Below are 25201 nucleotides of genomic sequence, written 5' to 3'. Positions count from 1 at the left end.
GTAATAAAAACAGTTCAGTACTGAAGAGGAAGAGCAACATGATGTCTGTGCATACAGTATGCAGAAACACATACAATTAGATTAATACTCATACATTAATACAATGAGGTAGAAAAATATAAAGACAAAGTATGTGGTTACGGCGTTGGTGGAAGAATTATTCAGGTCTTTAAAGCCTGTTTCACCTCTGATCACATCCAGCATCGCTGATGGGTGTGGTCGGGTGTGAGCTCTGGGTGCACTCCAAACCACTGTCACACCATCAGTGTGTGATGACTGAATCAAAGGCAACACAGTGTGCCAACAGCATCATTTATAACACTTACCAATGAAAACAATTTTTGCAGGGCTTATTGAGGCTGAATCTGAAAAGAAAAGACTGTAGACTGTTGCTGTAGAAACTTTAAATTTATCACATCATCTCCATCACCTGCTGGTGTATAATTATCAGGCCATATCAGCTCAGGGTCACGCAAACTGTCTGTGTTTCATTTAACAATGTCTCCCTTCCCTTGCATCTGTGCGAAAAGCATCGTAGGCCGGCACCTGTAACTGCATGACCCTGACCTGGAGCACACCTGAACATCACTGCAGCAAGGTGAGAAGTTAAACCACTGGAGGTCAGCAAAAAGCAAGACCTCCAGGGAATGTAAAAAGTAGAAGTTGCAAAACCGCAGTGAGAAAACACTCTAAGCAAAATAATGCTTACATAAGTAAAACTATAGAGAAGTATTATCAGCAAAATCAACAAAAAAGTTTTGAAATTAAAAATACACATCATCCAAAAATGACCCTTTTCAGACAGGGACAGAGGTCTATTGTTATAGGATGAATGAACAGGGCTAATATAAGTTTATTTGTACTGTTACAGGTTTATCGGTATGTTAGTGGCATTTTAATGTCTTTAACTCCAACCATTTTATTTATTGCTGAGAAGTTTAATCTAATGTAAGATGTAAAAACTGAATCTGGTAACTAACATGTAACTGAAGTTGGAAGAAAAATACAATAAAAATGCAATATTTCCTACAAATAATGTGGTAAAAGTATAAAGAATAACATGCAGTTTTGTGAAGTATCTCAATTTTTATGTTATCATTGCAAACATGCCCCTTTCAAATACATAATGTCCATTCAGCAGAGCCTCAGACCTCGGAGCACCTCCTGGCCGCCGCGTGTGTGTGTGTGTGTGTGTGTGTGTGTGTGTGGTGTGTGTGTGTGTGTGTATGTATTGTAGCCCGGCTGGGGCCTGCACAGTCCGCATCCCCACCCTCCTTCCAGCAACCCCACCTCCCAGCGCGGCCACGTCAGTCTCCTCCCACCGAGAGCGGGCGGACGCTGCTGGGGCTCCGTGACGAGCTGAGCCCCGGACAGCTGCTGCTGCTGCTGCCCCGGCAGTCATCGAGGAGCGACCGTGCTTGCTGGGACTGAAGGACCGGAGGGTTACAGCAAACATAAAAAAGGTGAGAAATATAGGCTATTTACATTGTTTATTTATATTTTTCAATGTACACAAGAGGCTTAAATGACTGGTTCACATCGCTTCCTCTTTGCCCCGAAAGCGCTGATCCAGTGATGTTCAGCAGGTTATTAAAATTACACTGATGGAAACAAAAGATATTTATGCTAATGTTGCTTTTTAAAAAGCCACAGTTTTAATGTAGCGAATGACCAATAGAGCCAGTTTGATCTGACGGGGCTTGGATTGGGTCTGGTCTTTAAATCCGTGTGTCGGTGGGCTTCTCAGGCGTAAACAAGCCGAAATACATCGAGCTGCCACGTGGGTGAAGGTGGAAAAAAAGGGCTACGTGTTGATGCAGCTGAAAATGTGAACAGAGTAAATAGTTAAAGGTGATGCTGCTCTTTATGTGCTGCTAGATACCAGTATACAAATCCCATTATCTGGCATGTAAAACAGGAGATAGTTACGCAGCGCTGTCATCCTTCTGTGGGCTGTCCCACAGGAAAGATCAGCTGCTCAGCATCACTTCTTATTCATCAATGGAGTCGCACAGAGTATTCATTCTCCTCCCGACGCCTTCAGGAACAATTAAAAGTCAACAGGAGTTTCTGTACAGAGAGCAGACGGTGGAAGAGAAAACAGGATGTCCCTGCTCGTGGCTCAGATTTCTGAGTTATGAGGGGCCCTTTCCCCCTCCTCACTGATCCATTACACACTCAGAATAGTCAGTCAGAGTCAGAGTAGTATCAAGGGAAGGAGGAGATGCACACTATGGCCAGAGGAATGTAGACAGACAGTTTGTGCCTCTCATTTGACTATACCTAACACCTAAAGACTATAGGTGTTACGATTCTGAAACCGAGTCTGAAACCGCAATAAAAATGTCCACCAATCTCTTATTGTGATACAGGAAGACAGAGCCGAGATACAGCCCCAACCCCAACCTGCTGCCGCCACTGGATTCAGATTCAGGTTCAGGCTCCTGAGCTCTTAATAAGTCACTAATGTAACAAAACTGATTCCTTATTTCACAAAATCATTATTCTATTTAAAATATGACGTGTTACTCCAATCTAATTGTCCACCACGCAAACTATTTTGGTTCAATCATGATCAAGCGATCAAACACAGGCTCCCACAAAAACAAAACAGACAAAAAATATTTAGGTCTGAGCCGAACTGTGGATTTGGAGAATCATGGACTTGTCACACCCTGATCAAAGACTCTTCCAATCATCTCGGATGAAAAGGATGTGTAGTTCAAAAAAAGGGGAAAAGTGAAACATTGTGGGAAATATGCTCATTTGTCTTCTTGTCAGGAGGTGATTGATGCCGCTCTCTCTTGTCTATATGCTAACCTAGCCTGTCCAAAGGGAACAAAATCCACCTACCAGCACCTCTAAAGTTCACTAATTCCCACATTGTTTAAGTTGTTTGTGTACTGAAATGTAAACATGACCAATTCTGTGTCCGTGCTGGACAATTTTTTGGTTTGGACAAGTTGCTCAGCAGAACAGTGGAGACCTAGGTAAGTTTTGTTACCTTTAAACAGAGCTGGGATAGCTGTTTCCCTCTGTTTCCAGTCTTTGTGCTAAGCTAAGCTAACCAGCTGTTAGTTGTAGCTTCATACTGAACATACAGACATGATGAGAGTGGTATTCATCTACTATCTCATTTTTCTTCAAGCTGTAACTCGACTGCCTTTGCTCAAATGAGCAAAATATTTTTTATATTACAATACTAAATACTAGAAAGAAACACAGATATATACTAATATAACAGAGCATTACAAATTGATTGATGAGATGTGCCATTTTCAGTCGGCATCCTTGTTTGGGTAAGGAAAAAGTGGACTGGATTAGGAAATATTTTTTCATATGGCTAGTCCAAAGTCAATACCTTCTGGGTTTGTCCATTTAATTCAAGCATATAATGATAATTTAGACAAAAAGAAATAGGTTTCCCAGTTTGCCATGGAAGAACTTCACTGGTCTGCACCTCAGCCTCATCCAACACCTCTGTGATGAACTGTAATATAGACTGTGAACCACCTGACCTTCAATGGTGGTCCTCGTCTAAGCTCTTGTGTCTGAAAGGGAGCAAATCCCTGCAGCCACATTCAACATCCGGTGGAAACTTTTCCCAGTAGAGTGGAAGATTTCAGCTTTTTCAGCTCCTTTGGCTCAATTTTCACACAAACACTGCATGTTTACCACTGATTATAATCACTGTTGCATTTTAAATGTAATGTCATGATCAAATAGTTCTGTCAATTAGTAACTCATTTTCATCAGAAATTGAAACAGTCTTTTTTTTCAAGAAAAAATGTAATTATGCAAAAAACTTAATAGAATTACAGAATATTAGTCTAGAATCTGACTATGCATACAATAAATCTGCATTCATTCAAGCAAAATGAAAAGATTATAGTATTGACTTGTCACTTATAGCAACAAGAATATATTTTTTTTGATTGTAGATTATCTAAATTTTCTACAATATAATAATAATTTAGAGCATAACATCATACCAGGACTTTCAATACACTGCAACATTTTGACATTTTAACTGAAAGAATAGAAATTGTTTTTCGTTTTCTTTATTTCTTAACAATGTTGCAGTGCTGCTCACCAGGGTGAGGTAAGAAAGACTGTTTACAATTCATCACATTGATTCAGTGATGTGCTCAGTGACACGAGCTGATAGTTATGTTCTCAGGAACTTCATCTTACATGATGTTTCTCTGCTCAGTAGTTGGTGCATCTGGATATGGTATTAAGTGTCTTAAGGGGGAAATTCTGCCCTAACATTTTACACAGAGGACTATTCATTCAGGTTTCACAAGTGCATGTTGTCTCATGCTGGCCAATTCCTTTGCATCCACACATGCATATTTGTTCTCCAACCCATCAGACATCTCCTTTGTTTAACAACTCACAGTCTGACCTGCAGAGATTCAGTCACTTCCTGATGTTAAATGCTGATAAAACTGAAGTAATGGTCTTTTACCCCCAGAGTACAGACAGGAAATGTGTGCTGCAGCCTCTAGGGACTTAAACTCTGCACTGGAGACAGTCTTCAGTTGTTCTTGACTCTGACTTCTCTAAATATTTTAGTTACATAACAAAGTTCAGCATCTGCAAACTGTAGAGCTTTGTCAATATTAGGACATTTCTTTCATTCAGGGATGCACAAACCATTTTTATTCATGCTTTTGTTTTGATCTAGCTAGATTACTGTAACTCACACTTAAATGATGACCTCAAACTCGTACCACTAATATATTTTTCTACATTTCCACCTGCTTTTTCTGCACTGGTAAAGGTTTGTCATTGTCCTGTTCGCTGTTGTTTGCTTCTTTCCATTTGCTCTTGTCCACAGCCTGAGGCTTGCTGACTGTGACAGGGTCAGGATGGAGGCAGAAGCGAGACATTTATTGTCAGGGCTCCCAAAACACCATTAAAGCTTCTCTGAATAATAAGTTTTTATTGGCAGTTAATCAAACGTGTAATAGGAAAGATGTAATGATGAACTCAACCCCAACAATCACCCACTACATGCTACCTAGCTAGTAACAATAAACAAAGTTAGCAACTGCCTGGCAAGTATTTAGCAGCTAAAAAAAAATAACAGTCTGACATAAACCAGCAGGTCGAAGTTTATCTTTTTCTTCTTATCCTGAGATTAACATGAATGTCTGTACAGAATTTCATGATAGTCCAATAGCTGTTGAGATGTTTCAGTTAAAACTGCAAATCTCAGCCTTATGTTGGAAAAGTTAGAGGACAGAGTAGCATCAAAGTCATTAGGATTCATCCTCTGGGAACCACGAATGCCTGCACAGTCCAATAGTTGTTGAGATATTTCAGTGTGGATCAAAGAGGAGGACCGGCAGCCTGACAGTGCAGTCCATAAAAACCATTCACCACTTCAGCTGACCTATACACTCTAATGGATTGTTTGCTTTTGTTGTCATAGGTTTCCTGAAAGGTTGGAGCAGTCACAGTGACATGGGCAGTAAACGCAATTACACACCCCGCAGAGCTAACACAGGAGCCTTGCCTGAACTTGCCGAGCAGAAAATGACTCAAAGAAATGGAATCAGAGGGACGAGCGAGCGCTTCCTCCACTCGGAGGCAACCAGGGTTTGTGAGCAGGCCAACGGCACGGAGCACGAAAAAGAGGCCCACGACTGTGAATGCGAGGAGGGGGGTCAGGGAGGAGAACGCACAAACTCAGTGGCTGTGAGGGGGGCTGTCACAGCTCCAGATGGTGGTTGGGGCTGGGTGGTGCTGGTTGCCACCATCCTGGTCCTGGCCTTGACCCTGGCCTTCCCCTCCTGTGTAGGAATCTTTTACACTGACTTGCAGAATGATTTCCACGCCTCCAACAGCGAAACCTCATGGGTGCCCTCCATCATGACATCAGTGCTTCATGCAGGAGGTAAAGTAGGCAGAGCAGGAATGAAACTGGGCTTTATTTACTTAAATCTCTGTTCTGTTAGAGGGTAAATCTAAGGACAGTTTTACTCATTGTTGTTGGATGGGGAAAATGTGAAACCTGAGAGTGGGGATCTGGGTGTGTTTAAACCTTCTTGCTGTGTTGGTGTTGATTTAAAAAAGAGAGAAACTTTAACCTAGTAGTACCCACAGCCCAGAGTGACAATAATTCAGGGTTATCAAAGTCCAAACAGTATGTACAGTATGTAATTTCGTAAAGATGAACTAGCACATTTATTTTCTTAGTTAAAAGCTCATAAGCAATAAAACACAGCGTAATCTAACTAAATATTCTCAGTAGTGTTGCTGCCACAGCTTCACTTGGTCTGGTATAACTAGACTAATTGTGGCTAATGTTAGCAAATGTTTAATAATGCTGTGCAACTGTTACCGATTAGCTTTCTGCCCACTGAGCCATTGATTTTATGACTCTCCTCTGTTTGTTTTATCATTCACAGATAGCCTCCAATATTTAAAACTAACCTGCTATCAAAAAAATAAAGAGAATGGCTACATTTTTGAGAAACGATATTCATTAGCATTAACCTCCTGATGAATACATTACATTTTCTGTAATTCCTGTAACACTAAAATGACCACCACATATTTCACCAGCAGGAAATGTTGGGTTAGCATTTGCATGAACTTCATAAATAAAATTAGAAAGATGATGTTGCATTACCTATGCATAGGCAAGTGATTTGAAAGGCGGACTCCGCCACAAACAATACATGTATTATTGTATTACATGTTGTTATTATGTCTTCAGGATATCTGTCTCATTCTCGTGAATGCACTATCTCAGTAATGCGTTGAGGTAATTTCTTCAAATTTGTCTCAAATGTTCACTTCAACCCAGGGACAAGCTGATTAGTTTTTGGTGGCTAAGGTCGCTGTGCCCTCATAAAACATGTTTTTGGGCTTAACTCAAGAATTCATACATTAATTATGACAAAATCTAACACAAATGTTTAGTAGGATAAAATGATACAGTGATGATGTTTTAGATACAAAAGGTCAAAGGTCAACTTCACTTTGACATTTGCAAAAACACTCTTCTGGCCATTATTCAACACCATAACTCAGGAACAGAAGGGGGGATTGTGACCATATTTCCTGCAACTCATGTACAAAGACTATTTTATCCTGGAGCTTTGTCAGTGCACAAGTCGTCAGTGTGGTGTACAGATAGAGTATCTCTATAGTCAGTAATGTCAACTTCCTTCCTCTGTGACACATGCTTGATTGCATTATGTAACCTGCGTGAAAACAAGGCAGTAATGTTTGTTGTGCAAGGGCACGTACATGTATGAAGTCAACATAGTGGATCAAGGTGACCGTCTGGCTCCTCATCAGCTGTACAATAATATATAATACCAGCTGTTGATTTTCCTAACTCGATGCTTCTGTGTTTTTGTGTAGCAGAAAGTAGATTTCATGACGTAGATTTTTCTGCTGCAGCTTGTTGCAGACTTTGTTCAGTGCCTGTACGAGGTTTGTTAGTGTCCTAAAATTAGTCAAAAGTAGAATGGAGTCTGGTGTAGTGAGGGTGCTTTCACAGGAAATCCAACCCTTGGACGCGCTAACATTATGGAATGTTGTTAGTCTTAAGCAGAAGTGCAGCTATTGTGTCAAGATAAAGCAAAATGTGGGTGAGAGTTACTTGCTGTCTTTATGTTGACAGATTGATTTGATAACATTTCTCCTCCTCTTTTTACCACACCTCCACACAGTTTAACAGCAATAACTCTCAAAAAGAGTAACAGTCATCACGAGAGGAAGACGTTTCTGTTCACATACATGAAATGTAGTTTGCTTGTGCATGGTAATTACCTCCTTTATTAAAAGAAAGCTGTGGTTACTCTAAAACAGTCGGTGCTGGTCGCCGACATCGCAGTGCTACCTTTCTCCCTCCCTCCCCTAAACACAGCTCTGAGCTACACTAGCTCTGCCTGGAATTTTGTTTCATTTATCTTGTTGGCCCACATGTGGTAAAAGTCTGTTAAGTGTTGTAGATGTATGTAGACAGACTTTTAATCAATGCCTACATCTGAGACTATCATCTAAATGCACAGATCCAACTCTTCAACCCCAGACCAGGGTTCCACCTCAGTTCTTTGATATTAACTACGTGTTTTACAGACTGATGATATAATTACATCTTTAGATAAGAGGATAAATCAGAAAAGGACAATAAAATGATAAATATTAGTTCAAAAGATCATGATCACAGGAAATTTTCCATGTATATTAGTGGATAGTCTTCAACTAATGCACTATTTACTCCCGTCTTAGGAACTTTCTGAATCCATTCTCATTAGTATATTGACTTTATTAACTCGTAGCTTGTTACAGCAGTCAGCCTGGCTGATCGGTGGAGCTCTCCTGTAGCCTCTGGCTGAGGACGACAGAGTAATAAAATGTGAAAGAAGTACTGAGGGGCACATTGTTTGTTTTGGGCTTTTCATGGGATGTGTTGACAATAATAAAAATGTAGACCAGATTTATCCTACCCAGGTATATACAGAGACTTGTTTTAGTATTTTACTGGTTCGCAAGCATGGAGAGTTAAAACCGGGTGGGTGGGATTTTTATAATCACATACAGTTCTCAGGGGTTTTTGGAGACAGGAATGCTTTGATCTTAAAATTTTTTCTTAGCTGGAAGAAGTGTGACAAAGAATCTCAGGTTTATCTTCATTAAGCTGAGCAAAGCCACTCATTAGCTGATGTCCAGGAGGAATGGTACACAGCCAACTCCCTGTGAACTTTCAGCAGAAATTGAAACTGTCATGCTATTCAAGTACAGATTTGACCTAAAGCAAGTAGCTACAGGTGATGTGATGTTTTCAAAATTAACACGGCATTAATGTTCCCTCTGCCTTCATTCAGACATGACAACACATTTATATGGCACCTGATTGGAGGAGAGACCAGAACCATTGCTTGTTTTTTAATGTCCAGCAGTGTACAAGCACAGAATGACAGCAGGTTAATTTAGACTCTTGTTTAATCGTGTAAGTTGTTGGATATTGGTGCTTTCATACATGCAGTTTTTACAAAAATGAAAACTGACTTAGATTATTACTGTGGTTTTAAACGGCTTTAGCCCTGGTTGGACTAGATTTTATAGAGTGATTTGATGTGACGTGAATCTCTTTAACATGCTGTTTCATAGTTCATTTAAGCGATTTTATTTTTGTGTGTGAGAAGATAAAGACTGCGATAATGAATTTATTACAGTGATCTCAGGAGGTGAAACAAAACTCAGATTTCTCCCTGTTTTTCTCTGCACATTTTGCCTGCTGCAGCCTGTACCTTTATCAGACAGCAATCAGTTCAGACTGAGGCTTTACCTGACACCTGTGCCTTTAGCTCCTGTTCATTTAGGTCTATTTATCATCCACATCCACACCTTGCAGCCCTGTTGCCCGACAACAGAGGAACCAGAATGTGTTTAATTTACCACTCCTTTTTGGTGACCTTTAACCAAAATACAGTGCTGTATTTAGTAGTGAGGCAACACACAACCTCCTCCTCAGGCAAAGATGTTTTATGAGCAGCAATTTAGGTAAAATGACACAGAGGTGATGAGAAGATTTTGCCCTGAAACACAGTGTATTTTCATGCTGACGTGACAAAACCTCATTAAATTGACAGTTATATGGGTCAATAGAGCACTATACTTAAGATATAAGTTGTAAATGAGAGAGCAACCACATATTCAGTCCTGCTTTCAGCGCTTAGAGCAGTCATTCAGCCAGATTACCACTAAACACAAGTTATGTGAAACACGCTGCAGGATTAAGAAAATGACCTTGCCTCTGCTGTGTAAGCCTTTAACCCATTTCTGCTCCTGCCTGCATTAAACTAAGAGCATTACCTTTTACCCACAGGTCCCTTTTGTAGCGTGTTGGTGGAGAGACTCGGCTGCCGAGCCACGGTCATGTTGGGCGGGGTCCTGAGTGGCCTCGGAATGGCCGCCAGCTCATTCACTCAGTCCATCACCCAGCTGTACATCACGGCCGGGGTTATTACAGGTCAGAAAACATTACACACATTTATTATCCCATCTGACACTTGATGACCATGCTTACACGCAGGCAAAGTCAGAAACCAGCAGGTGAACACAGTGGAGCATTTAGCAGCCACAGAGCCAGAAATTTCCCTCAGGAGGTGGTGGAGACCAAAAACAGAGCTAAAAGAGAGAGAATACTGGACTTAGATTCAACAGGTGAATCTCTTTATGAATGATAATGTTGCGAACCGCTAGCAGCTAAATAACCAGATATATATCTCAGGTTGCGATGGAACATGACTCCACAATTGTTTGCAAACACCTTAGAAATAAAATGAAATTCACTTCAAACTTAAAGAACAGTTCCAGTTTATTGCAGCTTTGGAATAATGTTCCTAGTTTTTGCTGTTATTAATTAAGTTGTACTTCTTCTTCTTCATCTTCTGTGATTTGGAATTGAAATCCAGCGAGGAAAGAACTGACCTGGGGAGTCTTTGTGGATAATAATAATGTAGTTTGCCTTCATTCTCTGTTCCACATAAGCTTGGATACCTTCTGACGCCTTATGTTTCTTGCCCTGTCTCACTTCTATTCAGTGAGTTTCCATGTTCCCACATCTCAGCAGCTCACATCGTGACTGCAGTCTTAGTCCTAGTGCTTATTATTTGAAACAACAACAAACACAATTTATCTACACCTCAGGTTTAGAATCAGTTAAGACTCTCTGTAAGCTTTCTATGATGGTGAAACTGACTGTCTTCTTGCATCATTGCAGGGCTTGGCTTCTGCTTCAGTTTCCAACCAGCTGTGACAATCCTGGGACACTACTTTGTGCGTCGTCGTGCATTCGCCAACGCCATGTCCTCCACTGGCACAGCCCTGGGCCTGTGCACTCTGCCTGTCCTGGGTAACTACCTCCACACAGAACTGGGCTGGAGAGGGAGCTTCCTCGTTCTTGGGGCCGTCCTGCTCAACTGCTGTGTGTGCGGAGCAGTGATGAGGCCCCTCCAGCCCCCCAAGCATCGAGGCCAGCCCCTGATGAACCACGGACCCCCTCCGCCAGAGGAGGAAAAAGTGAGGAAGAAAAAAGGGAGGTTGAGGATGATATGGAGCTGCCTCGTGACTTCTATGAGCAAACACATGGCCTTTGATCAGTTCTGCAACAACTCGCGTTACTGTGCGTACGCCATAGGCATCACCTGGATGATGCTTGGGTTTGTGGTGCCCTTGGTGTACCTGGTTCCCTACGCCACCGCCAACAACATGGAGCAGGGCCAGGCGGCGCTCCTGCTCTCCGTCCTGGGTATTGTCAACATCGTTGTGCGGCCACCCTTTGGCATCATCGTCAACATGCCGTGGTTCAAAGGGCGACACGTTTACATATTTGCCTCAGCTCTGCTGGTCAACGGGCTCAGCAACAGCATCTGCTGCATCGGGTCCAGCTTCCCTGTACTGCTGACTTACGTGGTGACCTACGGGCTTTCCATGAGCGTTGTGGGCTCCCTGATGTTCACTGTCCTCATGGATATAGTGGAGATGAGCCGCTTCCCCTCAGCCCTCGGCCTGCTTGCTATCATGGAGAGCATCACGCTGCTCATCGGGCCTCCACTGGCAGGTAATGTAGGCACACAGAGCAGGGAGAGTGGTAAGATAATGGTGCCTCAGCATGATGTTACAGGCTTCAGGCAGATTGAATTTTTAGATATTAAGGAGCTTTGGAGGTAGAAGGAATAATCTCATTTGTTGAGTCAAACATCTGTTTTTTGTCATTAGCTTCTCTATTTCCTTTGTGCATCACATTGTGGCACAATAAATCAAGATTTTTTTAATCTATTAGCAGCCTGTGATAGGGTTCACAAGTAAACAAGGTATAGTTTTAATCACTGCTTCATTTACTAAAAAGCATACGATCTGTCAAGTTCTCTCTGGAACTGAACCTGCTATCATTAAAATAAAGTCAATAAGGTCACCGCTGCTCATGTCCAAACATTTTGACTGGCTCTGTCTTTACATTCAGCATTTCCCTGGTATGACTTCTACCTCTGCCTCTTCTTTGAAGTCCTGTGTGTCTGTATAGGACCATGAGGAATGGCCAGAATGTGCTGCATACCATGTTTTTTATCATAAATCAGAAACTCCAAACACGCATTGAAATAGATTCAAAGTGCTGATCAGGACATGTATGTAGTGTAAGGACTACATCCTGCATGTGTATTTTTGTGCTTCAGTGCACACATCTCTGCCTGTGTGTAATGTGAATGGCAGTAATACAGGAATAGAAGGTTCGGCCCCTTGTGCTTCAGGCTGTTGCTGTAAATAACATGTTCTCAGTCAATTTGGCCGGTGCACAGAGAACAAAAGTCTGTGCTTCATTCAGCAGGAGTGAAGTTAAGTGGGAGCAGAGTGGGGAAGGGCAGAGTCTCTCTCTCTCTCTCTCTCTCTCTGTCTCTCTCTCTCTCTCTCTCTCTCAGGGCTGCCTCCGTCTCAAATGACAGGTATGCTTCCCCTGTTTATCCGACCGCTCATATGGCTGTGACGTAACCACAGACCACAGTCAGAACAGAGCGACATTACACTACAGTGAATCTGACTTGCTTTACTCAGTCACAAAGAACTGGAAAAAAGGTTAAGCAAAGTTATCCATACAGTTACCCATGGTTGCTTTTGGAAATTAACTGCTTATATTTAACTTGAAACTTTCATTGAAGAGAAATAATTTTTAAAAGAGATCTTTTTTTTGTCTTATGATTCCTCACTGAGGTCCTAACCTTCATGCTTGTCTTGGTAAAAGCTGTTCATCAATTGTAATTAATTCATTGGAAATGTACCAATTATAAGATCTCAATTTTTGCCTTCATTAGTACCAAATTACATTGTACTTTCCAGGAACATTTCTTATGATTTTAAATTATAAGGTAAAATAAATAGTCTTATGAATAAAGGATAAAATCTCAAATGTCGATTTTTCTTGTTGCAGGAATCCTGGTTGACAGAACAGGCCAGTACTACCACGTCTTCTTTGCCTGCAGCGCCGTCGTTGCCTCGTCCGCTGTGTTCCTCATGGTGTCATTTTCCTGGCTGGACAGGAAGGAGAGGAAGGCAAAAAAGCAGGGTCAGCCGTCTGCACTGCCCGAACCAGGCAGACCTGCTGCCGACGTCGCTCCCGGCTGTCAGTACAGCAGCGTGCCTACGGAGGGGGACAAAGACAAGGCCCCGGCCAATGGGGCAGAGTACATCACCAGCCTCTGAACTTGCTCACACTGTGTGTTACCCTTAACACAAATCACACACTAGGTCTGACACGTTTTGCAAATAATTCCTAATGTTTGCATCAGCTTGCTTGGTGCGCCAGATGTTGCAAAATTACCTTTTTTGCGGCTGAAAGGCAGCACACCTGAATTAGTCTGAATTATCCCAGTGTGATGAACCCTTCTGCCATCTGGTACGCCATAAAAGTCTAAACAAATACTATGAATGATTTGCACTGTTTGACCTAGTTTGGACACTTGATCCTACATACCAAAATGAACAGATGTGCACTTACAACTGCAATGTGATTGTACTGTTTATTGTAAAATGCTGCTGATCTTATCTACATGATCACACGGTCTATCATATATGAGGTATCTCACTTTATCAAGCCAAGTTAATATACATGATCCTTTGCAAGAAATCATGCAAAATCATTTCCAAATGTTCGCTGGAGTAATGTGTGATATTGTAGGCACAAACCAAGTGGCTGTGATCAGAAAACAAGCAAACTGAGCAGTGAGATCAATGGGTGAAATCAAAGCAGTGAAAACACAGTAGGAACTAATGATCAAGGAAAAGACCTGTGTTGTTATTTTATATTTGTCTTATTGACAAAAAAAATATCCCCCAAAACAGTGCATTAGTTAGTTAGCATGGTTGGATTACATGGCCCCAGCATCACTATTAGGTAATAATCATACAATATCTGTTGACATTGGGTGTGCTCCAACAGTGCCTGTTCGTGCCAATTGAACATGTTTTTTTTCTCCATTTCAATTCAGCAAAAACAGCACATGCCGCTTCTGCTGTTTGTGTATGTAAACAAAATGCCATGTGTTCCCGCAGTATTGCAAACAATACAGATATTAAACACGTCACATGCAGCTTACAGTGAGGGAATCCAAATAGAAAACAGTCTCTGCCAACATATTTAAAAGTTGTGAAAAGATTGAAATTAGCACACGTGTCCACCACCCACTTCTGCTTCACCATCAACACACAGAGATGCAGCATCTTATTATATCTATTCTCCATATTTTTCAACCTTTGCTGCTACATAACAAGTGGCATGCTGGCATGGCCAAACCAAGTGCTGCCATTACGAGGAAGTGTTGATTTATCAAATTATCATAAACCACCTGCTGCTCCATGAACTTGGATTGTTGGGGCTTATCAATGTGTAGATTGTTTCTCTCAGTATTTGCACCTTCCCTGCCTTGTCTGTGGTCCCACACTCATTGGCTCCTACTTAACACATAAATCTTTTAAAAAAAGATCTAGACTATTATATAAAAAGTCTTTAATTTCTTAAAACAGCTGGGCTCAAACAGGAGGAAATTGTATATTTGTTGGGGACTATTTTTAGCAGTGGATGAATACACATTTGGTGCTTTAGTGAGTATTTGGGGCTGCAGGATGGTGTGTGTGTGTGTGTCACCCAATACAACAGTGTGGCTCATTAATGTGTTTTAATAGTTTTTGAACAACAATGGAGCTCTAACACAGAGGAATGGGATATATCAGGGTTTTGAGAGACACAATACTTGTTAATAGGATCAATTTATTGTTGATTTTGGTCTTTTCATGCGGGAATTGTTGACAATAAGAAATATATAGAATAACACCAGCGTCATTATTTAATTGTTTAATAGGTAAAGGACTGTTACAGGAGGCCTTTAACAGGGTGTAGAAAAGGATAGTATGCTTGTTTTACATCTTATATCTTCAAAGGAAAATTATTTGTAGTGAAGGCATTAAACACAGCATGCTGACATATTACACCCATGTTAATGAGTTTGGGTTTGGCATTAGATCACTGACAGTGCATAGACAAAGAGGCTGAATCAGTTGGTCGTTCACTGTCACACGCAGAAAATGAACATGCACTGTAATAGCAGTAAGTGAATCATGTTGTTTTTCTTTCGCATGCTTTTCATTCCTTAATGGAACAGTGCCTTTTTATATAACTGGTATATTTCTAAAAGATCAAATACAACCACAGGATAATATCCAGCCCTTTCAGGAATGCATGGGATAAAAGATGATTTTATGCTGTATGTCGGAGGTTTGAACCATTTCATGAGAGGAATATTTTGAAGGCACTGAGGAGTCAGCAGCTGATATGTACAAACTGACATGTTTTATGACACTGTAACTGAGTTTACCTTCAGTTTTGATCAGAGAATTTATGTGACAGACTTATCTTTGATAAATAGACAGCAGGACTATCACACCACCTGTAAAGGTTTGAACAAAGCTATCTCAAGTCACATGTTATTGAAAGTGATATATAAATTTCAGGTATAAGCTGTGTTGCAGTGCACAAAAGTGTAACCAGAGGCTTCTCCACAATGAGAGGATTTGTTAGTAATTTTTAGAGCTTGTCTTGCTTTGGGCCAAATTATACCTTTATTATAAATTCTTTATTTATATAATGTGATCAGGAGGAAAATAAATGTTTGAATATCAAATTTCTCTTTGTTGGATTTTTTTCAAGGATGAATCCAAACATCTTTTGTGTAAACATGCTTGGGGTACTAACAGAGCATCAAACAAAAACAGCAGTGGCATTTGCTCCCTCAAACTACACAAAAGCAACTGTCTTCAAACTGTACAGGGTTTACTATTATAGAATATGCTCTGGAGTTTCAGATAGGGACAAAACTTAAATGTAGTTCCATATTAATCCATTACAAAATCATTAGTTGCAGTCCTATGCAAAACAGTTCAAAATCAGCTCCACCTCAACCAGATGTAAAGATATAACAGTAAAATCCTGTGTCCATATTAATGCTCAAGTAGTAATCTAATGATATATAATAATATATGATAGTACACCAGTCACAGGAGCCATTTCTCTGCACTGAGTATTTTTACTTCAATGGCTCACTTTAAGGATATTTCCTGAGTATACTTCAATACTTTTTTTAGTATCAAAGCAGGACTTTTAGTTGTAAATGAGTATATTTACAGTGTGGTACTTTTACTAAGGAATCTCAATACTTCGTCTACCACTGGATATTTCCACTGGAGGCACCAAAGTTTCAGGACATTATTTTGAAAGACAACTTTCACAGGATATCGAAAAACTGAACAACAACACTGATGTAAGCTGCTGCCATCTTGTGGCCACAATGCGAAACGACGGGCAGCCGTATAGCGAGTAAAACGCCAACATCAAGTTTTAAGACTGTCATAGACGCAGTCAGTGCAACAGAAAAAAAGAAACCTTGCCGAAATGAAAGCAGTGATTAATATATCGTGTTTTATCGCTTTGTGTCAATCATAAATCATGCGCCGCCCACCTGAAAATGAAACTAAAAGTAAAAGTAAACCGAGCAGTTAGCTAGCTAACAGGAGGCAGAGAGGGGAAATAGACGGTAAGTCATCTAAGTTAGCTGCAGTACTTCAGAAAAGCTACAAATATACTGCCTTGTGAATTAATGTAAAGTCATGGATTCATGAGGGTTTGCTAAAATATCCGTGTTAGTTTACAGCATTACCGGTATTAGTGATATTTTCCATGCAAACCGTAGAGAACGTCAGCTAACAGCTAACTGTACTGATATCTTAAAACCAGGCAGAAAATTGAGCAAAACAGTGTTTCTGTTTGATACTTGTTTTACCCCAGCGCTGTTACACACGTAGAGTTGTGAGCTATTGCTACTTTATATAAGCATCTCTATTTTAAGTTGCTTTATTCTTCTACTTTCTTTCCAGAGGGAAATATACACTACATTTACCTGCACAGCTTACTGCAGTAAATGCTGCAACGTGCTACTCTTGTACTTGGTTTCCAACTTTATCTTTTAGTAATGTAACCAATATTCTCTGCTTCCAGCCTCTCAAATGTTAGGATTTGATGCTTTTCATTGTTTTGCATGACAGTAAACTAGATACATTTGGGTTTGGGGCATTTAAAAATATCATCACAGACATTTTCACTATTTTCTGACATTTTATAGGCAAAACAATTAATTGATTAATTGAGAAAATAATTATTATTTGTGGTTACTTAGTCATGTCATTTATTATATCAAGCACATACAAGAATCCATGAAGTGATTATTAGGATTACCTGTGTTATCAGGACACTGTATAGGAATAAAATTTGTTGTTTTAGGATCTGATGCAGCCTCCTGCTGTTCGACCGTCCACCAAAGGAAAATGAGAGGAGTAGCAGCATGTGGATTTTTCATTATTCTTTTTGACGCTGTGCTGAGTGTGGCGCGATGGGCTGGACTGGTTCTGCTCAAGTTCCCTAGTTGTGGTGGACTGGCAGGATTGTGGGCTTTTGGGGCATTAAAATTGGCCATTCTCCATGTTTTCACTTCCACACTGACTGAAGGAAAGCCCCAGCCTGTGCTCCACAGGTTCGTAGCACTCCTCTGCCTTCTTTCCCCTGTGTTTGAAAGTGGACAGATCCTCATGGCAAGTCCCTCAGAGCCTTATGTGGGACCATCTACGGACCTCAGCATGCTGCTCCTGGGCCCGGTGTCCTCGTCACTGGCCTGTGTGGTTTGGGAAAAGGGTCTCTGCGGTGACGGAAAGATAAGAAAAGATGCCAACAAACCGGATGCCAGACAGCTGCTTATAAGGATGTTGAAATACTTCAAACCAGACACCTTTTACCTGATTGCAGCTTTTAGTTTCCTCATCTTAGGAGTTATCTGTAAGTGTGAAACATTGACATTCTACAGTATGTTTTTCAAGTGGTACACCCACATATATGACTCATTAACACACCGTGTCTGCATAACTGCATTTTCAGAAAAAATAGTAAGAGTGATGTTTACAAATCTCAAGAAAATGCCAAAACCAACAACGTCTTGATACTTCATAACTTCCCTGCCCTGTCTGTAGCAGTCAGCCCAAAGCCCATAAGTTTGAACTGAAGATTTATTCCTCAAAAATAGGTCACTTTTTTTTTTAAAAGGCTAACTAACAGCTCCTAACAGCTTGGCACTTTAGTTTTTGGAAAACTATGGGAAATAGTGCATGTGTTGGGGACTATTTTCAGCCGCAGTGCCCTTGTGAGTATTTACCTTTGAACTTGTACTTTAGACCTAGATTTGAGTAGGGTGTATGGTGGGTTGACTCACAATATTTTGACCAACTTGACTGTGATAATCAAAATTGTTAAAGTTTAGTGATTGCTATTTAAAGGCTGAACATTTAAGGAACCTCTCTACATGATCACACTGCAGAAACATTACATAGAGTTTATCATTCCTTAATATGTGGAATTCTTCTGTCCTAACAGGTGACACATTCATCCCACTTTATCAGGGGAAGGTGATCGACATGTTGAGAGGTGAAGCGCTCCAAACTAACTTCTGTTATGCAGTTGGACAGTTGGCACTTATCTCTCTTGGAAGGTAATGAAACAAAATTTCTGCTATATTTTCTGCTTTCTATTAACAACAACATAATTACCAAAATGTGGGTTGTTTTCATGAATTCTAAAATAAACAAATGATGTCTCCATCTTGACAGTGCTCTATTCTCTGGCATGAGAGGAGGCATTTTTATGTGCACCCTGGCCAGACTGAACAAGAGACTGAAGCATCTGCTGTTTCACACCCTCCTGCAGCAGGAAGTGCACTTCTTTGATGAGAACAAACCTGGTGAGGAAGACATATAAACATATCTGACATGTCTGTTACATTATTTACGTAATATTGTGATTTCCTGGATCAAGATTTTTTTCACCAACATTTCTGTACACTACATCATCATATTTCACCCATATGTGATTGTTTAACACATTATTTCCTAAACAATGGGCTTAGATTTGGTGCCAGCCTCAGTTCTTCTTAGAGGGCTTTCCACCAGGGATTTCTTCCCATGAGGTCCAACACTGATGTTGGGTCATGAGGTCTGGTTCATTGTCTGTGTTCCAGTTCATTCCAAAGATGCTGGACAGGGTTGAGGTCAGGACTCTGTGCAGAGCCAGTCAGTGTTGACCCACTTCAAACTAGGAAAACCGTTTCCTTATGGACCTGACTTTGTGCACCAGGGCATTGACATACTGAAACAGGAAAGGGACAAACAGACACCAATATGTAAAAGATTGTTGTGTGCTGTAGCATTAAGACTCACCCTCATGGGACCTAAGGGATTGAGCCCAAACAATGGAAAAGAGCCTCAAATAAAAAGTAAACAAAAATACGTCTAGAGCGATGTACACATAGTTTTGGCTATTAGTGCTATCTGGTAAACTCTTTATAACAGTGACAAACTATTCCAGCTTCCCCATGGTCTTTAATAAACATGGTCTTGCTCCTAGTTAATCTTGAACTTGGCTTTTTTCTCCTTTTTCATCACCCAGGACCTCTTTCTTCCCGCCTGCACTCTGACGTGGACAGGATGGGCCGTACAGTAGCTCTGAACGCCAACGCGTTGGTTCGCAGCACAGTCAAAACCTGCCTCATGCTCTCAGTGATGTTAGGCCTTTCCTGGGAGCTCACTGTGCTCACCTGTATAGAGATGCCACTCTTGGCCATAGTGCAGAACAAATACATCACTTGGTACAAGGTGGGTGTGGTGTGGAAGTACAGTATTTTATTCATCACTGAATGCAGTTCAGCTTAAAGATTCCAAGTAACTCACTCATTAATTCTATCTGAGCTGTCAGTTGTTGGATCAGCCTGGTGTTGCTTCAAACAGTTACACTGATTCAGTTTCATTAGCTTTTACAGTCTTTCAGTCAGGTTTAACAAGCGTCAGGCTGTATGGACATGCAGGCACTTTCAGTCACCAGTGGGGGGCGCTCCAATGCAAAAAGTTACTGATGTGACAATGATTATTTTGTATAGTCAGTTTAGCCAATCTACACTCAACACGTCTAATTCTCAGATAGGAATGAATGAATTATTTAATTTGACACTTAAAACACATATAAATTGATACTGGAAGATGTTGTCACGTTCATCTGTTGAAGGGGTAAATTTCCTTTAAAGTGAGTTTAAAGGGTACCTATTATCTTTTTCCTCTAGCAACAAGCTGACGTCAGCTTGTCACAGATGGCTTTATATGTTCATCCACTCCAAGCACAGCTCTAGGCACATGTTCTCCCAAAACAGTCTACTTGAGTGGTATTGTAGACATTTAATTTACTCAAGCATACAAATAACCGATGTTGCAGTCATTTGGCGACACCTGGAGTAATATTTTACTAGCAATGTTACGTTGAGTAATTCCTGACAGCAGATTTTTTCCATTTCAGTTGGCATTTTTGTGCATTTCACACACGTACACCTTTTAACCAGGGCATATACAGAAACATTTCATTATACAGATTGTGATAGAAAAATTAAATCCATCGTTCGCACTCAACTGAAGGACTGCATAACAGGCTGTTTGAGATAAATAAACAATTGTGAATTATGCAAAGCTACTCTAGTGGAGTCCTAGATGAGCATAACAGGCCCCTTCAAAACATGGACATAGAAGCATTATTTGGGACTTTACATGCTCAGAAGACTTTAGCCTGTCCTGTGTGCAGCATCAGTCTAATGTGAAGAATGCAGATCTTTGGTCTAAATTGGTCTGTATTCGTTGTCAAACAGGAGTTGAAAGATCAGATGCAGGACTGTCATGCTCAGAACAAAGACCTGGCTTTCCAGACGATTGGCGGGATTCGTACAGTCCGCAGCTGTAAAGCAGAGAACGATGAGCTGAGGAGGTATAACCAGGCTCTGGACCAGATGTGTGCTGTCAAGACACGTTCAGGAATCTACAGTTCGGTCTTTCTCTTAATACGCAGGGTAAGATGGCAGGGGCGAACATCAGTGAATGAAACATGTAGGGTGCAAGATTACATGCTGAGGTTTCAACTCACTGTATGAGTGAAGGCTCAGTTCCACCAGAAAAAGGATGAAAAGGGATGATAGTTTAAAAAACACTAATTTGTTGCAATGCAAAATTTGTTATTTAGTATATTTTTCAACTACAGTGTGATTAATTTCTCCCTGTGTATTTTCTTCCTCTATTCAGCTGGTGACTCTGGGGATAAAGATACTCATGCTGTTACAAGCCCGCAATCTCCTCCTGTCTGGTCGGCTCACCATCGGTAGTCTTGTGTCATTTTTCTTGTACCAGAAGCCCATGTCAAACAATTTAAAGGTGAACAAAATTACAAACATCCACACTGCAAAATCCCCTCTGTGTATTTCAGTTGTGAAATACATATGCCTGTTGCTAATGATTATTTGTTTTTGTTACAGGAGATTTTGTACTGCTATGGAGAAACAATGTCCACAATTGGAGTCATTTCCAAAGTGTTCAGTTATCTTGACAGGACACCAAAGTGTAAGAAGGCGGGAGATTTGGTTCCTGAGAAGCTGCAGGGAAGAATTATTTTCCAAAATGTCACCTTCGCGTACCCCTCAGCTCAGGATAAAACAGTACTGAAGGTAACTGTTTGACAGACTGAAAGTAACAATTTGACACTGTATCCTACAGCGACTTTGTGTTTAGAGTGGTGTTAAACATTAATCCAGCAATAAATGCATCATAACATCTTTAACATGTTCTGTCTAGTCACTTTCAATGGAGCTGAAGCCAGGGAAGATGACAGCCCTGATTGGTCCCAATGGCTGTGGAAAAACTTCCTGTGTCAACCTCCTGAAGAGACTGTATGAACCTCAAGAGGGACAGATCCTGCTGGATGGAGAACCGTTGCACCATTACAAACATGAATACCTCCATCAAAAGGTACAGGTGACAGTAAAGTTTATTTATGTTGCAACTTTCTGTGTCAGACATCACAAAGTGCCTCATGAAAAGACAAAGCTGATACATAAAAACAAAGATAACAAAAGAATAATAAATAAAATAGAGATAAAAACACTTAAAACTAATCCTCATCATCCATATCTGTTAGTCGGTCATAGTGGTACCAGTGTCACACTAATGTCATGTTCAAGATGTATCAAACAGATCAAAATTACAAGAAGCCAAGTGGGAAAACTGTTCTTGTCAAGATTTGCGATATCAGGAATGTTTTATTGCCATGATATCTTCTACTTGGCAAAAATTAACTTCACAAGTGTCAAAAAACTGATGGCAAAATGGCTTCACCGCTGCTGGCGGTAAACATCTAAATAAAACCCAATATAAACACCAAGACACTCAATTTTCACAGTGTCTGTACCTGGTCTTAGTAGTTGATAAACAATTATTGACAAATAACAGTAAACATTGACACTAAGAGTCCACAGTCACAGTGTGTGAGGTTGTACTTTGAGCTGAATGTTAACATCAGCATACAAACATGATCACAATGACAATGTTAACATGTTTATGTTTAACATTGTGTTAGCATGCTAATATTTGCTAATTAGCACTAAACTCAAAGTACAGCTGAGTTGAGATGGGAATGTCAGTAGTTTTGCAGGTATTTGGTCAGAAAAAACACTGGACAAATTGAGAATTTGAGCTCATGGGAGCACTAGAGTACCAGTCCATCAAGTTGTTGTTGGGATATTTCACTCCACAACCACAAATGTCAGTGTCACAGTGACTTTAGTCAGGGGGTTCAAAGTCAATAGGATACATTCCCAGAGCCCCACTGCTCCCAATAGCTAATTTAGCTAGAAGGCTTGTGTACATGAATGTTTTCCTGTTGCCAACATTTCATGAATGAAGCAAATATGTTATGAGAGTTCAGGTTCACAAGGCAGTTCACAAGCAGCCCTAAGGCCACACTCTGTGAATTTAGTCTCATCTTGTCCTCAAGCCTTTTTCTGTATGTTTCTCAACAAACAAAGGTTTAGACCAGAAGGTTTTTGTGCTGTTTTATTTCAGTTTTAAGTGTCAGACCAGTTTTGTGAATGCAGATAATATTTGTTCTGACTAAGGAGGTAGTTTGCACAATGAAGCTCTTCTTTTAATTAATTCTAATGCCGCATGTGGATTAGTAAGTGAATCTCATTTAGGTTTTCAAACATGTAAAAATCATATTTGCATCATATCCAATCCTGTCAACCAGCACTGCACTAATAATAACATGTGTTTCAGGTGGCCCTGGTATCCCAGAATCCTGTTTTATTTTCTGGCTCACTGAGATACAACATTGAATATGGCCTGAAGGACTGCAGCCTCGAGCAGGTGAAAGAAGCTGCAAAGAAGGCCAACGCAGACGACTTCATATCTGAACTGGAAAATGAATATGACACAGGTACAAAGCTGTCCATGACCTTGTGCCTCATATATATAATACATTTATACACTGTATAAATAGGTTATAATAGATGGTCATCAATTGTGCTAAAGGCTTTTTTTGTTTAATACAAGACTCATTAAAACCAATTGTTCTAAATGCTACAAATCTTAACGCCATGCCATTGTTATATTGTTGTTTATATTGTCTATTTAATGTCACTAAAACATCTTGGTATGTAGTTCTTTTTTTATTTTAATTGTAAGTTTGATGCAGGAACAGAGGGCTTTTCATTTAAACAAAAAAAGACAGGCTGTAGGATGAACATAAAAGGTAAAGTAAAAGTACATTTCAGGTACATTTATTTATTTTGTTGCAGATTAAACCTGTGCTCTGAGACACTGTGAGGTAAACTAAAAGATATGTAATTGGAAAGAAGTTAAAGATTAACTTTTAACAGACGTGGTCATGGCAGATGTGATGTGATGGGAGGAAAGTCTTTGTTTATAGCTCAAGATGTCCGGCTGGTGGCCTGCTGATCAAAGGCCACAACCCAGAAAGAAACAGTTCTGGTGATGGGATATTTTAGTAATGATTGACTGAAAAACTCAGAGGGAGATTTAGGGACACACAAACTCAGCAGGCACATGTTATCAATACACTGCATATATAATCTACATATCTGTGTTTTCTGTGCTTTATCTTGGAATTACATCTCTCTGTAAAGCACTTTTGTGTTGAAATGTGCGCTATAAATAAATTGACTCTAACTTGATAAAATGAAATGTCCTTTGTTTGTCTTCACAGATATAAGAGAATGTGGCAGCAATCTTTCAGCTGGACAGACACAGTGCATCGCCATCATCAGAGCTCTGGTTCGACATCCACAGGTCATCATACTGGACGAGGCCACCAGCAAACTGGATGTTGAAGCACAGCACGCTGTGAGTAAAATGTGGTCAGAATGTTTTTTTTTTAACAGGAGAACATTCCTATAACATACATACCATTATCCCTGTCCCTGTTAAGAGATTCAGGAGCTTCCTTCATTCCCACTCTGCTCCCTGAACACCTGTTCTTGTGTGTCTTCTGTGTAACTGTGGTGACAGTCAGTCAGACAGTAATAATAAAATGATCAGTGTAATATATACATTAAAAATGTCAGTGTCTGTCCAACAGCCAGGCTTTGAGACATTGAGTGAAGGTGTGTACGAGGTACAGTTTCTTATTTCAGCAGGTCGGCTGTCCCACAGATTGAGAGGCTCTTACAGGAGCTTGACCTGAGAGGGAGCACACCGTCCCTCTCTGAGCAGATCTTATACATCTGTTGTTTACATTTTTCTGCTTAATAAAATTACTAAGAATTGGACGATCCTTGTCATTCATAATTGCCTAGAATACTGCAGTGATGGTATCAATTAGTTTTTTTGTCAAACACCTTGGGAGAATAGGCTTCAGTGTTGTATTTCACTGCTGGGCTCTGTGTCTCAGGTCCTGCAGGAGATCCTGTCCTGCGGTCGGACAGTCCTGGTGGTGGCTCATCAACTGAAGACTGTGGAGAAGGCAGATCACATCATCTTCTTAGAGAAGGGAGCGGTCGCAGAAGAGGGGACGCACCAAGAGCTCATGGCCAAAAAAGGACGATACTATTGCTGGAAAGAAGAGCTGTTCTCTCAACACAGCTGAGAGAAGCTCAGAACTGTGTGTGCCTCAGTTTTAGGTGCAGGGTGATTGAAGTGTGTAAATACACCTCTTGTCCTGGTAACCTGCCTGTTTCTCATCTTATAAGGTTTAAGGATATTTTTA

General features: G+C 40.5%; 2 protein-coding genes across 2 annotated transcripts; both read left to right on the top strand.

The window, feature by feature from the left end:
- The first annotated feature begins 1296 nt into the window (after window positions 1-1296).
- Window positions 1297-15701, top strand: slc16a5a (solute carrier family 16 member 5a). Its single transcript, XM_018689431.2, has 5 exons — window positions 1297-1463; window positions 5441-5905; window positions 9857-10000; window positions 10754-11593; window positions 12956-15701. Exons 2-5 carry the CDS (start codon window positions 5473-5475, stop codon window positions 13225-13227), a joined length of 1689 nt encoding a protein of 562 aa, XP_018544947.1. The 5' UTR covers window positions 1297-1463; window positions 5441-5472; the 3' UTR covers window positions 13228-15701.
- A 680-nt stretch (window positions 15702-16381) lies between these two features.
- Window positions 16382-25160, top strand: tap2t (transporter associated with antigen processing, subunit type t, teleost specific). Its single transcript, XM_018689429.2, has 12 exons — window positions 16382-16610; window positions 17354-17902; window positions 18494-18608; window positions 18727-18857; window positions 19562-19767; window positions 20802-20999; window positions 21229-21357; window positions 21459-21647; window positions 21775-21948; window positions 23254-23413; window positions 24203-24339; window positions 24887-25160. Exons 2-12 carry the CDS (start codon window positions 17398-17400, stop codon window positions 25079-25081), a joined length of 2139 nt encoding a protein of 712 aa, XP_018544945.1. The 5' UTR covers window positions 16382-16610; window positions 17354-17397; the 3' UTR covers window positions 25082-25160.
- Window positions 25161-25201: the final 41 nt, after the last annotated feature.

The sequence above is a fragment of the Lates calcarifer genome, linkage group LG23 (genome assembly GCF_001640805.2).
Source record: "Lates calcarifer isolate ASB-BC8 linkage group LG23, TLL_Latcal_v3, whole genome shotgun sequence".
In the NCBI taxonomy this organism is placed as follows: Eukaryota; Metazoa; Chordata; class Actinopteri; family Centropomidae; genus Lates; species Lates calcarifer.
This window is presented reverse-complemented; position numbering and strand designations above follow the sequence as displayed.

Bases quoted from the DNA above. Each gene is read 5' to 3' on its own strand.
- tap2t (XM_018689429.2), top strand. From the start codon at position 17,398: ATGAGAGGAGTAGCAGCATGTGGATTTTTCATTATTCTTTTTGACGCT. The intron at 17,903-18,493 runs GTAAGTGTGAAA...CTGTCCTAACAG, and splicing joins CCTCATCTTAGGAGTTATCT to GTGACACATTCATCCCACTT. The intron at 19,768-20,801 runs GTGGGTGTGGTG...GTTGTCAAACAG, and splicing joins AATACATCACTTGGTACAAG to GAGTTGAAAGATCAGATGCA.
- slc16a5a (XM_018689431.2), top strand. From the start codon at position 5,473: ATGGGCAGTAAACGCAATTACACACCCCGCAGAGCTAACACAGGAGCC. The intron at 5,906-9,856 runs GTAAAGTAGGCA...TTTTACCCACAG, and splicing joins ATCAGTGCTTCATGCAGGAG to GTCCCTTTTGTAGCGTGTTG. The intron at 10,001-10,753 runs GTCAGAAAACAT...GCATCATTGCAG, and splicing joins CACGGCCGGGGTTATTACAG to GGCTTGGCTTCTGCTTCAGT.